This window comes from Falco naumanni, chromosome 13 (genome assembly GCF_017639655.2).
Source record: "Falco naumanni isolate bFalNau1 chromosome 13, bFalNau1.pat, whole genome shotgun sequence".
Lineage (NCBI taxonomy): Eukaryota > Metazoa > Chordata > Aves > Falconiformes > Falconidae > Falco > Falco naumanni.
Window position 1 is genome coordinate 10716681 of NC_054066.1, and position 14635 is coordinate 10731315.

General features: G+C 42.4%; 1 protein-coding gene across 8 annotated transcripts in view; it reads right to left on the reverse strand.

The window, feature by feature from the left end:
- Positions 1-9504, reverse strand: part of DOCK10 (dedicator of cytokinesis 10) — a 134094-nt gene extending 124590 nt beyond the window's left edge. For 7 of the 8 annotated variants that reach the window (XM_040612980.1, XM_040612984.1, XM_040612982.1 and 4 more), the window contains exon 1: positions 9218-9504. In XM_040612980.1, coding sequence (XP_040468914.1) covers positions 9218-9382 — 165 coding nt within the window. In that variant the 5' untranslated portion in view covers positions 9383-9504. The remainder of the gene's footprint in view (positions 1-9217) is intronic. The other variant, XM_040612979.1, reaches the window with a different exon arrangement.
- Between the last annotated feature and the right edge of the window lie 5131 nt (positions 9505-14635).

Below are 14635 nucleotides of genomic sequence, written 5' to 3' on the forward strand. Positions count from 1 at the left end.
TCCATAGACTGTATTCAGAATAATCCCCGAGGCAGTAAGAAGTCTGACAAACATTACAATGGCTATTTTTCATCGAAAACCACACACAGAGAATCTATTATGTTTTAAGCTAACCACAAATTGGCAATAATTATTAACAGAGTGCAATTTTAGAAGATATTGCACACAAATTCTTTCTGTTTAGACAGAACATAACATTTTGTTCTGAAGAGGCACCAAATTAACAGGATGAAAAAAAGCACATTTTTTATGATATGTATTTATTTACAGAGTTCCCAGAGTTTAAAATAAGAGTCCTAGCAGAACTGAAATGATTGAGCCCCAGGATAACAAAGGAATCTGTTTCTTTCCCAGTGTAAATGTGCGCATGTACGTACAGCTCCCACAGCGTAGGGGCTCATGCTCCATGGTCTGAGCCAGCTTCAGCTGGACTAGACTTGCAATAGCATCCAAGATGATGTCAGACCTTGCCACCCAAAACATCCTGAAGTGTTCATATGACATGATTTTTGGTGCAGAATCCTAATCCTTTCGCCACTGCAGTATTCCTCACTCCAATCACTAACTCAAGCTGGAAGCCTTAATTGTTCAAGGAAGTGAATCAAAAGCTAACAGACCAGGAACTGTCCCTGTATTTCCTAGGCACTGTCTTCCTCCATCTTCTTTAGCTACAAACACTATGGAGACACCGCACCTGTTTCTGTATTCCTGAAACAACAGTACTCCAGTGAGCAAGAGTTCAGTTACTTGAGTACTTCGGCAGCAAATTCATTTCTTGTTTCACGCAAAAAAGCAGAGCTGCCAGGCTCAAATATGCTGAAATGCTGCTTAGCCTTAGAAAGGAAATCTAAAGTCTTGCCTTTACAAACCTTTCTTTGGTTAAGGGAACATCAAAACTGTTTATCTGCATTTGTCCAGCCCCTCTTCAGCTACAGGTGGTACCGCAACCTGGAACTAGTCTGTATTCACCCACACATTGGTAGTAGTCATCTAATAGTCATGAAGTGGTGATGCCTTTCATCAAAACCTTGTATGATTCAGGAAATGCAATCTAGAAGTCAGATTCTCTTGAGAGTTTTTAGAAATCGGGTAGCAACCCCCCCTGGGATACATAAAAAAAGATCAGATCACCAATAGTAGCCACACTAGGTTTTGCAGTACACAGCAATCACACTTCTGTTTACACACATCAGTGTAGAGGCACTCACATCTGAGTATCTGCTCCCCAATTTATCTTTCTGCTGTAGCTGATGGTGGAACAGTTCAGCAGCTGCTATTAAGTGCAATGACTCCTGTTGCACTCATCCACGTTACCCTGCTTTGCTGGAGACGCTATGGAGCAATGAAGACTTCCCATGTGCATTAAAACCAAATGCTTCTGATAGATGGAAGAGTATGAAGCGTGGAGATAAAAGCCTCAGAGATATACATCTTCATCTGCCACGAGCAATGAAATTTTGCATAAGGCTTTTGTCTGAAACGCACTGAACTAAAATTCTGATTTAAAGTGGGTTTAAATCAAGTGTATTAGGGTTACTGTTGTAAAGAAGAAACTTCATAGAAGTGAGAAGTATCAGGAACAGGTCTGTCACACTCCATTCAGATTTCCAATCCACCTAGGATGGGAATGGAGTGCATTTATACTGAAGTCAAAGCAGAAGATGGTTTTCCACTTTGGGAAAGAAGAGGTGGAAGAAGGGCAAGGGAGGAGGGATTAACAGCAGTAGGAAGAGGTATCTCACTGTGAAGCAAAAACAGAGCTTTTGATAAAAACAAGGAGGGAGGAAAAAGCATCAAAATATCCTCATGTGTCAACACATGACCAGTGGTGGCTTGCCCTCAGAAATCAAACCTTACCAAAGTTTAACAGCAGTGTGCCTAACTAATTTCAGATGAGAAGAAACAGCACTTTCTACTTGGATTCTCTCTCTCATCACTGAACTCTTCCTCTCTTACACGCTCTCCCTCCTGCCTTTGCCTCTCCCAGCAGCTTTTACTTTGGCAGTACTTCCAGTTGGCTGGTGTTCTCCAAGAGCCCTGGCTTCTTTATGGCTCCCTTCCTCAATCAGACCTCTTACAGAGCATAGCTTTTTCCAAGCTAAATCGATATCCCCGTGTTTGCAGCCAAAGGCCTGAAATGGACTCTGGACTCTGCTATATGCATTTAAATCCAGATCAGCTCTAGTGGAGGATTCCGCACCTACAACGGCACGAACAAGAAAGCCCAGCCTGGCTCCCAGTGCTGCAGCCAGCAGGGAGTTAATGCCAGTGAGAGGCAAGGGCTGAGGACTGGCATTAATATTATTTTCTGAAAGCATGAGTTTAATTTCCTATTTCTTTGTACACTTCTTGAACCAGCTGCAGCTCACCATTCTTGGCAGAGGAGAACCGGTCTACCAGAGCCTGGGCCAAGGCTGGTGCACACACATTAAGACAACAAGTGCTGCTGGTGCCATGCCGCCGCTCGCCCTCCCAGCCTGAGCTCTCCAGCTGCCCTCTGCAGCGCAGGTTGGGTTCCAGCTGCGGATCCTTGCTGGGAATGCAGCGCACCTGGGATGTGCTGGGCATGTGCATGAAGCATCACAGGTGGATTTCTGCATCCTTCTGGCTTGCACAGCTGCCTGTGTTGCCCCAACCTGTCTCCTGGAGCTATGGACAGTGATGCCGCTAATGGAGACGTGCTCCTGTAACAGAGCTTGAGGAGCATGGGACAGCACCGTTTCTCAGCCAAGATATGGTAGCAGGCAGTATCACTGCTTCCAGTCCATTTCTGTAGATATTGACCGTCAACCTAACCCACCCATACAGCCTGGTCAGTCAGTATAGTGCCAGGCGCAGTCACGCATCCCATTACCAAAATCTCACTGTGGGAGGCAAAAGACCAAATGATGTGAACTGAGTTCTGAGCCTGGAACTGCTTGTGCAGGCCAAGATGTGCATAAAAAAACCCAGAGAACAACTCTGAAAATAGACCCAGAGGCTGCTGGTCACAAATACATACATAGACGTACATAAAAAAAAAGTTTTATATTTCTGTCCAACACTACACTGTTTACTGACATCATGAAACAAAAAACCTCTATTTCAGACAGAATTTTATACATTTCAAGGCATTTTATTGAAGTCTCCAGAACTCAAAAGACACTATTGTGGTTATTTTAGATGCTTCATCCTGTGCCTAGCATTTGGCATTTAAATCTATGTACATCTGTCTATTATTACCCAGAGTTTATATTTTCCTTGTAATTTATCCAAGTATTTAATATTGTGATAAATACAGGAAAGCAGACAGATATAAATGCAAGATCTGCACTCATGGCTGATTTGGTGTGAGGGCACCACACCATACAATTAGCCTAAGGTTCCTACAACCATAGCTCACCCAATTCCAAAATCTCAGACCAGTCAGATCACTGGGATTTTTTATTAACTCTTTTACCTTCCTCTGTAGGAATATCCAAAGAGTAAAACAATCAAGGGAAACTGAAAGATGGCATTTACTACAGCCCATCAGAGCTAGAGCCAAGCAGAACTGCAGACAGAGCATCGCAGACAAAACTGCCACAAATCAAGCATGTATGTTCATAATTTGTTTATAAATGGGCTTATTATGCAAAGCAGTGTGGCTGCAGATGGCCAAAGCCTGAAAAAACTGAAGTGTTTTTTTTTTTTTTTGCTGTTTGGGGTTGTTTTTTTTCTTCCCCTTGTGTGTGTTTCTCTCTTTGCCTTTTTGGTTTTAATCAAGTTATTTTGCCTTGCTATAGGTCGGTTTTCTTCTCTCCTAAGAAGCATTTTGAATATTAATTTTAAATAGTGATTTTTGTCAATTGCATGAAATCCCAAAGCCTTCCAAAAGCACTCTCAAGGACAGCTACTTACAGAGACTTTTCTGCACCCCTTTAATTTATATCCTGCTCTTTCAAGTATGCATTGCTTACAAATAAAGAGCTTGCTTCTCTCTCTTTTCTTTTTTTCTTTTTTTTTAAAAAAGAGATAATAAATTCCTCTTACGTAGGAGGATGTTTTCATCACTTTATGTTGAATCCATGGTCTTCATAAGCTGCCACAACAATTTGGTTAACAGTTTTATAATAATTTCATTCCACATACTGTCGTTTTACACTTTGCTGCAATGCTAATAAGTGAAGGCAATATTAAAATGCTGTTGCTCAAAGTACTGACGTCAGGTGGAGAAGATTTGCTCAGTGGAAAAAGGCCCTTTTAGCACCACCCCTTTTTCAGCCATGTGAATACTTTAGATGTTACCGCAGCAGTATGAAACATGAAAACAGATCCATATCTTGGGCTCATGCTCCTCTGCATTTCAGAAGCTATACCCAGAGCCATAGCTGCTGCCTAAGCCACCTGCTCTCACCAGCAGGGCTGCTGCGCGTTAGGCACAGGGGGGCAGAGAAATCAGAAAGATAACAAGTACAGCTGCAAAAATGGTTCAAGTAAAACTACATTTTGTGCATCTACTACTTTTCCTCTTTACACCCTAACGCTCTTCATTTATCCACACGTAGGCCTGTTCCTGCTCCTGTTGAGGCCAAGTGCTGAAGTGGAAGTTGAATAAGATCAAATAAAGCTACATGTTTATTGTTGTTTAAAAACTTATTACACATTGAAGCTTCTGACTTGAGCTAAAAGATATGAACATTCTGAATGCTTTTTTGAACTTTACAGACCTGAGCAGTCTGGCTTTCCAAAGACAATCCCTCCTCTAAGACATTGGAGGAAGAACATCCATCCTTCTCTTCCCAGAGTTGAGCCTCATGCCAACCTCCAAAAGCCACTGCAAGTTCTCCTCATCTGGGTACACACAGATACATTCCCACCTTCAAAACCACTAGGCCACGAGTCAGAGATCTTGCAATTCTTCGAGTTGCCATCTATTGATAGCACTTAGTATGTATACGGCACAAATCTTCCGTAGATAAATGCATACAAATTGAGGAAATGATTGCACTGAATTATTTCCACTGGAAACATAAAATTAACGTAGATTGTACAACAGAACTTCAGGAACATAGTTCTGGAGGTGAACTTCAGTATGAGATGAGGAAAAGTTCTCAAAGCTATGCTTTTATGGTTCCTACAGCTTCTGAAAGACTAAGGTTCTGTTTACAAACCAAGTGAGCTGAGAAGTAGCTCAAGCAGTGCCCCAGCCCTGCCTGTATGCCAGAGCAGAGCAGCCATCCTGCATCTGTGCCACAGGGGAGGTTCTCCTAGTTCTTCTGTAACTGGAAAGAGAAAGTCTCTGCAAGCTGTCGCTTTTCAGAGACGAAAAACTGCATAGAGAGTAGTAATGTCACCTTGCTGTTGCTGTTTTCAAGCTAACACATCAGTTCAAGTTACGGTATTTTACTCAACATGCAAAACATTCTACCACATTTTTGTGTAGCTGGGGGGTGGGGGTGGAGAAAAGGACACATTCTCAAATATCATGCCTTGCTCTTATCTTCCAAGCAAACCTCAGCTGCCACAGTTCATAATAAATCACATGAAAAATAGAATGACCTTCTAAGACAGAGCTCAACTTTTCTTCAAGTCACAAGTTCCAAATGCAAAGCATCATCCTAAACATTAGTGCCCCTGCTCTGAACACCAAACAGTTCCACGTAACCCCATGTGCTAAATTTTCTTCCTTCAGACATCTTCCTCTTCTCCTTTTTCTTACAGAAACAGCACGTACAATCATTTGCATTCACTCTGAGTAGGTTTTTAGTATCTCAAACCTCATGGACCTATTTTGAAAACCAGATTTTACATATTCTTAAAGGTACAGAAAACAACATTATGGTCTATTGAATCTATGCGTTCAGTGACTCTGTATTTAACTTTTACCTCTAGCTAGAGGTTGTTTAGATATTTATTTTGCATGTCTCTGGCAACTCCCAGGATTGTGTCCAAGAGAAGATGACAAAATAGTCATTGACGAAGAATTTCCAGTTTTGCCTTTCTGGCATCTCTCCGTTTTGTGGATCCAGCCAAGATCTTAAAATTATTATTAAACTGTCTTTCCCAAGGATAAAACCAGATTTCTAAACTAACAAACTGAAGAGGAAAAAAATTTTGTCAATAAAAACATCAATTTTCACTTTCTACAAGGACTAGAACACCAGAAATACCTGCTGCAATGCCTAAAGGTTTCATACAGTGATTAGTAGGTGGCCATTAAGCAATAGCCAGAGGCTGTGCTCAGGTCTTCTCCCTTTCTTTTTCCATGGAGTGCACCCAGAGCATCTCCTGCTTGGAGTGTTACTGGCAAAGGTACAATTCCTAGAGGAATATCCTACAAAGATGTTCCCCTTTGGGGATTAACAAAGGAAAATGGGGCACATCTATAGAGCTGTGTAGTTACTGGAAGTATTTTAGGGTAGACTGCTGTTCTCTCTGCCTCAGGACTGTTTCCCATATAAAGGCAACACTGAGATTTTACTTCTGGTTCACACGGGTCAGTCAAACTTGCAAGAACACATAGCAGAGCCTGGGGACTTAAAAAAGCCATTCAAAAAGAAGGCATAGTTTATGTCCTGAAATCAATACCAAATACTAACACTCTCAGTAGGGAGCATATAGCCAGTGGCACACAAGCTACGAAGAGGGAGACCACTTCATCTAAAGGCGTGAAAAGATAAAATGCCAGATCTTAGCTGACAGGAGCCCACAGCCTCCGGCAATTGCACCCAATCACATCAGCATATTTCAGATATCCTACATTCTGGGGTTTCCTCACCTCTCTTCTTTGGGCACCCCAATCACTCGCTGCCGTCAGACACAAAAACTCAGTAATCTTGTTTGGATCAGTCTAGCTCCTGGCATCCACACAATATACATAATGACACTGTGAACTAAAGACTCTTTTGCTTATCTACGTAGTTTTGTCCACTGTACTATCCAGGCAGACTTCAATGATCTACAACAAATCAAGGGGAAAAAACCATAATCTGTTAGGACCATAACACATGTTTTCTTAAGGTCCAGTAGCCTCCACTCCCCTTTACCATGCTGCTCTTTCAAGTAACAGAAATACTGGTGGAAACAGGACTACCCATTTCTGCTGCAGAAGTGCTCTGAAGCAGCACTTCCTTCTCAGCTTGCCAGATTTCCACAACATTACTAAGCCTAACTGCAAAGCTCGATGGCAAATTATTTCACAGTTACATAATTAACTGTTTCTACACAAAAAGGCACAACAATAATACACAATCAGAAGAGAAAGAAAGATGTGCAAGGGAATACCACTTCCCTGAGTTGTCTCCTGCCCAGCAGCTTTACTCCCAAGTGCCTGCCTGCACCTACACCAGCCTCCTGGCAGGGCTGAACCACTCATCCTCCTCCTCTCAAGGGGACCGAGGGGAAGAAAATGATCTTACAGATCTCCTGGGGAAAGGCTGCCTTTTGACAGGACAAATACCAGTGCATTAACTGGTGCTGTAGGAAACCAAAGGCCCAGTTACTGTGATGGGTGGATGTGTTTGAGACCAGGAGGGGATCCCTGAAAGCCCGCATCCAGGAACAGGTAATGGACCACCTGGCCAACGTGCCTCTCTTTTGGGTATGCCCAGCTCTGCAGGGTGGTGGACAGCTTCCACGGCTCCCTCCACGCTGCAATAAAGCCTCACTTCTCTGAGAGTCCAGGGACCTTTGCCGTAGCTCAGACCCCCACTCTCCCAGGATTTACTGCACAAAGAACTGCAACTCAAGCTGCCAATAACTACATGTAGGTTCGGGGAGCTTGGTACATCATTTGCTGCCTTAACACCCAAGCCTACCCTTTTCTTCCAAGGACTGAAGCAAGTTGCACAGATGATCCATCCTTGGGCATGCTGCAATTTCTTCCAGACCCTTCTCACTTCCTTATCCCTGAAATTACTACCAGGAAGGAGACAGTTATTTGTTTAAATGCTGTTGAGGTTGTTTGTTTAACCATTAAGTGGGAAAAAAGAAAAAAAAAAAGAAAGAGCTTTTTTTATAGATACTGTGTTTTAAAGGAAAAGAAGCTTAAACATTAGCTTCACAATGACAAAATCCATCCCCTTCCTCCTATGACCATTAGCATCCCCCATGCAGTGGGTAATACCCTCAGCTGATACGTAAAGCACCGACTGGCTTGGGTCCTAGCTACTATAGTTGCCATGACTGCACCACACACCTCTCTATGGGCAGCAACGCTCTATTCAAACCACTGTTACATCTCATGACAGCTATTAAATTCTTTAATGTTACCATCACCCACTTAGGACTAAGGTACCAGGGGGAGGCACTTTGGACATCATAACATACTTTATATAAGAAAAACAATCTCTACCACTCAAATGATATAGATGAGTGCCCCAACAAATTTGCAAAAATAATATTACCAGGGCACTGCAAATAGTGTTATTAAGCGAGAGCCACACAGTGCTAAATCATTGCCACCTCAGACCCAAGCCACTCTGGGGTTCTGGAAATAGTTGCCATACATGTATTTGGCAAAAAGCAGCAGTAACTAAGCAGGAAGTGTATTCTTCATTCTGGTAGTGATTTACAATGAGAAACAACCCTATCATTTCTTCCTAATACACCTATAGTGCTTATTATATTCCCACCACAAAACAAAAATAATCTAATTCAATTCAGAAAGAAAACGACTCTTGAAGACACAGAGCCTTTCAAGACCCCCTTCGTTAAAGAACAGAGGCAACTCACTAAACCGGTGAGCAGTGATCCAGCAAACGTTTTACTGCTGCAAACAGTTTGTAGTGAAGATATATAGGAGTTTATTTGCATATAACTTGATATAAATTCCAACTGCATCCTGGGTGAAAGTAAAGGCTTTTTGTTTTGTTTGGCTTTTGGGTTTGTTTTTATGATGAACAGACTTAGTAAACATTTCCTAAGCTGTCTGCTGTTTGGAATTCCAAGTCTGAAATAAAACATAACCACACTACTGGCTCCAGGGCTGACTATCTTGCAAATAGCAACAAAACACACCAACAATTAAATAACAGAACATTTACTTTATATAGAACTTAGTAGCTCACAGCTTCACCTGTAAAGTAACATTTCAGCTGTCTGACAGAGACAGCAAATCTACCAGCTAACTAACCTACAGTGAAAAATAGCCTGTCAATGGCCTTACTCTATGAATACATAGTTAAAAGAAAAATATAATCACATAACATCTGTAATAATTCTGTCACACCTCTCTGCCGATTCAAGTGTATCATACCATTATGATGAGAGTCCTGGGTCTGCTCATTTCATCATCGCTATCCAGTGGCAGAATTTCATGTGACAACTCCTCTCGTCGTCGTCGTCTGCAGATATGTGGACAGTTCCTCTGTACCACAGAACGAAAAGCTTGGAGCAGAACAATGCTGGCAGCACAACCCATATCTGCATCCTGAAGCCTACAAAATAACTTCTATGTTTATGCTATGTTTGAAAAACAGTGGCTCCTTGTCCCTGAAAACAGCCTACAATGCAGCTGCAGCCAGCTCGCTCTCCAATCGCTTCCTTGAGCTCTGATCATCTGATCACAACCAAATAGCTTGGATGCAGACAGAGGAAAGATTTGATCCACTGAAACTGAAACACATGCATTATTACGATGCTTTTCTCTCTCCCTCCCTCCCTCCCTGCTTCTGAATTCACATGAGAAAATGTGGTCCCTCTCTTGTACAATCAGCCGCCGCCTCCAATTCCAGTTTCATGGAACTGAAAGTATTAAAATTCCTAGTTCAAAAGAGCCAGCTGTTCATTAAACACACACACACAGAGGCATCCACAACAACTGGCAAGATCAGTTTAAATACCTTTTTTAAAAAGTCATATGTAGCAAAATAGCAAACATCTGGAGAGTTATTAGCTCTCATTATTCAGCACTGCTGTTTTTAAAATACTTTGCCTTAGGGTGTTTTGCCACCAAAAAAAAAAAAAAAAAGAGAGAGACATATTTAAGCTCACTGAGGGATTTGGACTGTAATCTTTTCACTTGCAATTTTCTGAAGCTGAAGCACAGCAAGCTCATTTGAGTTGTAAATGTAACAAGTGGTAAAAAAAATGCAGAAAGCTGGACTGCTTCATCCAGCTCATGCTAAAACAGCCGTGGCTCAATGAGATACAGCAGTGTGCAGCTCCAAAACGCCTTTCAATAGTGCAGTTGTTGTGTGTTCCCACACATGCATGCCTTCAGCAGAGTAATACATTTTTACATCTACATAGGAGGCTTGCCTTGAGAAGGGTCTCTGCTGACAGGGTTTCACACCGAACCGAACGCTGGTGACCTTCCAAGAAGGGTAAGAGGGAAGTGTTTTAATGTTATTTTATCAATCAGGATCCAGGCAGGGAGAAGCAGCTGCCAGCAGTCAGCAGTAACAACTTGCCTTCCTGGCTCCTGCCTAACAAGTCATTCAAAGAGCAGGCAGGGATGCTTAGCAATCACATGGCTGACCTGGAAACACAGCAAGCGCTAATGGTACAGACTGTAAGATAATAGCACTTGAGGGGAAGTTAAGCACTAAAAATATCTACAGAAAATGGATTTCTCTTACACATTAGGAAAACGAAGAAATTCCAATAGGGTTTCCAGAGAAGCTGCTTTTAAGCTAATATGTATAACTTTATTATATGTGCACCCAAAATCATATTTAGCTTGCATCAAAAGGCTTTGATTTCTAATGAAGGCCATGAAAGTTTTGCCATCAATTCCCACGGTGGCATAAGCAACCTGGTAATGTCTATTAATGAGGTCTTTGTAAATAATACTCCTCCTCACAGTCTCAATCAGGAATCGCACTGAAAACATTCTGTGGAAATACTTCTGGGCTTGATTAGGGTTTAAACGCTCAGCGATCTAGCAAAAGACATCACCATTTTAATTAAAGTATTTGCCAGAAAAGCTAAATCCTTTAAATTTGTCCTTTTAAATCAACAATTGCCATTACTTCTCGCCTTCATTTCTTTAGAGTAAATTGCTCTGAGTGCATAAGGGAAATAGCTGCACCGGCAGGCACCGACCGAACTCACCCCCAGCTCTGTCCATGCACCCACCCAGCAATTCCTCCTTGGACCTCATTGGGCGCAGACTTCCCACGCCTGCGTGACCTGCCTGCCTGTCCACCAGCACGCCCGACAAAGGAGGCCTCCTAGCATGCTTATTAGTTTGACTTTTCTAATGCGATTACAAGAGCGCAGAGGCAAAGCTGGGTAATTTGTGCACCAAATCAACAATCCTGCCTGCTGTGGCTGCTCTTTACGTTTTCATCAATTCCCTGCTCACTCTGCAAATGCGGCTGACACTTTGCTCACACAAAAGATGCACTTGGAAGCTGCGAGACCTACATTCCTACTGTTAATTCCAGCAGCAGCAAAACAGGCCTGGATAATGTCCAGTGCTGGCTGTTATGGCAACTGCTGTGCTACCTTGGGGGCTGCTAACGCATCTCCTGTCTGTCTGTATAGCATCTTCTTTTGCTCAGCTGGGAAAACTGGCAGGGATTTTTTTGTGAAATTTGATTTCCATAGCACAGCCCAACACTGTCGCATGTGAACATGCATGCACGCATACATGAATTAGCACCCTAGGGCTTGACCCAAAGCGTTGCTTTGGTCTCAGTGAAGAATCCCATTCATTTCAGCAGTCTTTGGATCAAACTATTCTCTGCCAGTGGCCCCACTGACTTCATTACAATTATTTGTGGATTAAGCTAATATTAGCTAGAAGCAGGAATGACATAATCTTGGAATTTCATCTCTTAGGAGAGAAAAATTACACTTAGTCTGAAAACAAGTAAACTAACAAGCCAAAGCCAGCTAGAAGTAGCCTCCAGGCCTTGATCAAAATTCAAGAACTGAAAAAACAGCTAATGCACCAGGGAAAAGAAATGGATGAAGCGCTAAAAAAACCCTTCTGTTTTAAGGGAATCCCACAGAAGCATGAGCTATCATTGGAAGAGAAACCTCCCAGCCCATTAAAAGTGCCTGGACACACACAGTAGCCATAGCTTTGTTTTTCAAATGTAGGGATCTCATTAACATACATTATGTTTATGCACCAAATATCAACAGTTACCTACTCTTACAGTGAAGCATTAAGCACTATTTTGCGTTAATTAACACTTCAATCCAGAAACTGAATTCAGTGACACCCCCTGGGAAGCAAAATGCTCCTTTGTGCAAGCAACTCCTAAATTCCCCATTAAGAAGGACTGTCAGTAAGGCTAGACTGAGGAACATCCACATTGGAAGCCACCTGCTTCCCACTCTCACTCCATTCTTAACCACCACTCATCTCAGCTATGCTAAGTAGCTGTGCATGATTGTTTACAGGAATAGGCTGGGAAGCAGACAACCAAAGGTACCTCAATGAAAAAAAAACACAACCAAAACCCAACAAAAAACAGAAAGAAAAAAAAAAAGAATCGGAGAGGACAGACAGTTGTTTTAACCCAGATGACTTCAGTGACCCAGACCTTGACGACTCCATGAACCGGGTGCGTGCAGCAACAAAGCTGTGCAAGAGCAGCAGTCACACTTGCTATATCTTATAAAATCCCTGATAAGAAAGCAGAATTCAAAGGCATCTTGATCCTCGAGCTAACAGCTAGCCATCGTCCAGCCTCAGCTTCCACACAAGAGATGCCTGCTCTGCAAATGGGCAGCCAGGACCTGAAGAGGTAAACTGTCTCTAGCAGGAGGCCTGCAGTAAAGACTAAACCCCTCATCTTCCAAGCACCGAGTTATTTCTCTTCTGCAACATTCCTGCATTTCTGTTTCTGCAGGCTGCAAGACTTTCTGAAGATGCTACCAAACATCTTCTATCACTCGTATTTCATACCTCTTTAGCACATCACATTAAAAGTTTGTTCCTTTCCCCACAGCCTTCTTTATCCCATTAACTTTCCTTTCTCTTTGCGTCATTTGAATTCATGTCATCTGAATCAACAGGACATAACCTATTGGTATGCTGGTCTTCAGCCCAGGGCTGTAAACAGGAAGATAGAAAGGCAGATCTTAGAGAACATCCTTTAGGGAGAGGATGACTTTCCAAAGGAAACACTGAGGAGGGTGCATTCTCCTCAGGCAAAGAGGACAGCTGCAGGTTAGAAGAACCCTTTGCCAACACCTGCTCAGCTGTCATGATGGCATTCACCATTTTGGGTTTTTAATGCAGTTTTTTGGGTTTTGGTTTGGTTGTTTGTTTTTTGGTTTTTTTTTTTTTTTTGAAAGGCATGGGTTTTTTTGTTTATTCTCTGGAAAACCAGCCCTCCTCTCCAAGATGTTTGCGTATCATGCACTGAGAAGTTACACAGAAGCTCTTAAAGTGTGATGATCCTAAAGCAGCAGTGACAGGTGACTGCAAGAACTACCCACAAAATTAGGAATGCCCCTAGAACTTCTTAAGACAATCTGTTCATCTGGGCCCAAAGCCATTAACAAGAGCTAAAGACAGCGTAGTACAAACAACAACAGCAGTGATGATAATAGTCACACCGCTATTACAACCTACCAAAGGATGCCCAAGTATCCAGCTTAGCAAGGTACTCGCTGGTGTGAAGTGGGTTTATGCAAAGCTACGTCAGAGACAGCAATTTGTTGTCACTCTCAGGCAGACTGACAGGACTATTTACCTAAAGTCAGCTGTTAATAAACTGGCAAAACAATGTCCCTTCACTGAAAATCATTCATCAGAGAGAGCACAAAAATTTGCCAGATGAGCTATTTAACTTGCACAGCTTAATCAGAGATAGCTTGGCATAGTTCCAGTGCAGGTGATGGTACACAGAGACATACACAACACTCAGCTGGGCACATCTGGAGTCAGTCCCCCTGCAGGCCCTGACCATTTTACACCATGAATCATTCTCTTGGGAGGTCTTTCAGTTTTTCAAGACTACGCTACACAAGTTACTATTCTACATACATAATCCTGCTATAGATGATGAGCAGCTCCTAACAACACATAAGCAATGTGGTCAGCGGCTATCACTTACAGCTCCATACATAGACCCATAGTTACAGTAAAACTTCTGCTAAGGTCTAAGCCTATACAAGCAGCAGGCAAGCATTTGAAGCAAGATAAAACAGCAAAATTAGTCTCTACCCTGATGCAGATGAGGATCACTCACATTTTGGTAAGCTACTGTGCCATTTCTCAGCACTTTATCATTTATCACCCACATCACCCTTCCAAAATAAAAAAGAGCTGATAGACATTACCTTCTTAGCAAAGGGAATTCTCCTCAGAGACATCAAAAGGCTCTTGGTCTCCAGTGTTTGTTTTCATAAAGGCTTGAAGGCATTTGCAAGGAAAGAAGAAGGAAAAAATGTACCCAAGTCTGAAAGTCTCTCTTCATGCTCTGCTACTTCAAAACAAATCTAATCCTACCCAGCCTCCAAGGAACCAACGCCAAGACCTGGATCGGAGGTGAAGTACTCCAAGAAGCATCTTCATGGCAGTCTGCTCGATGAAAGAAACCCTCCCCAATGTGTCTCCTTTCCTTGCTCATTTTATGCCTGAGGAAAAGTGTAAGCTCTGATCTTTCTGACAGTGCTTTTTCTGACAACTGTGTCCTTAAAGCACCATGGCCAATACCACATTATAGTGGCATCTCTCACTGCCACAGAGGCAGGATTTCCAGTATCA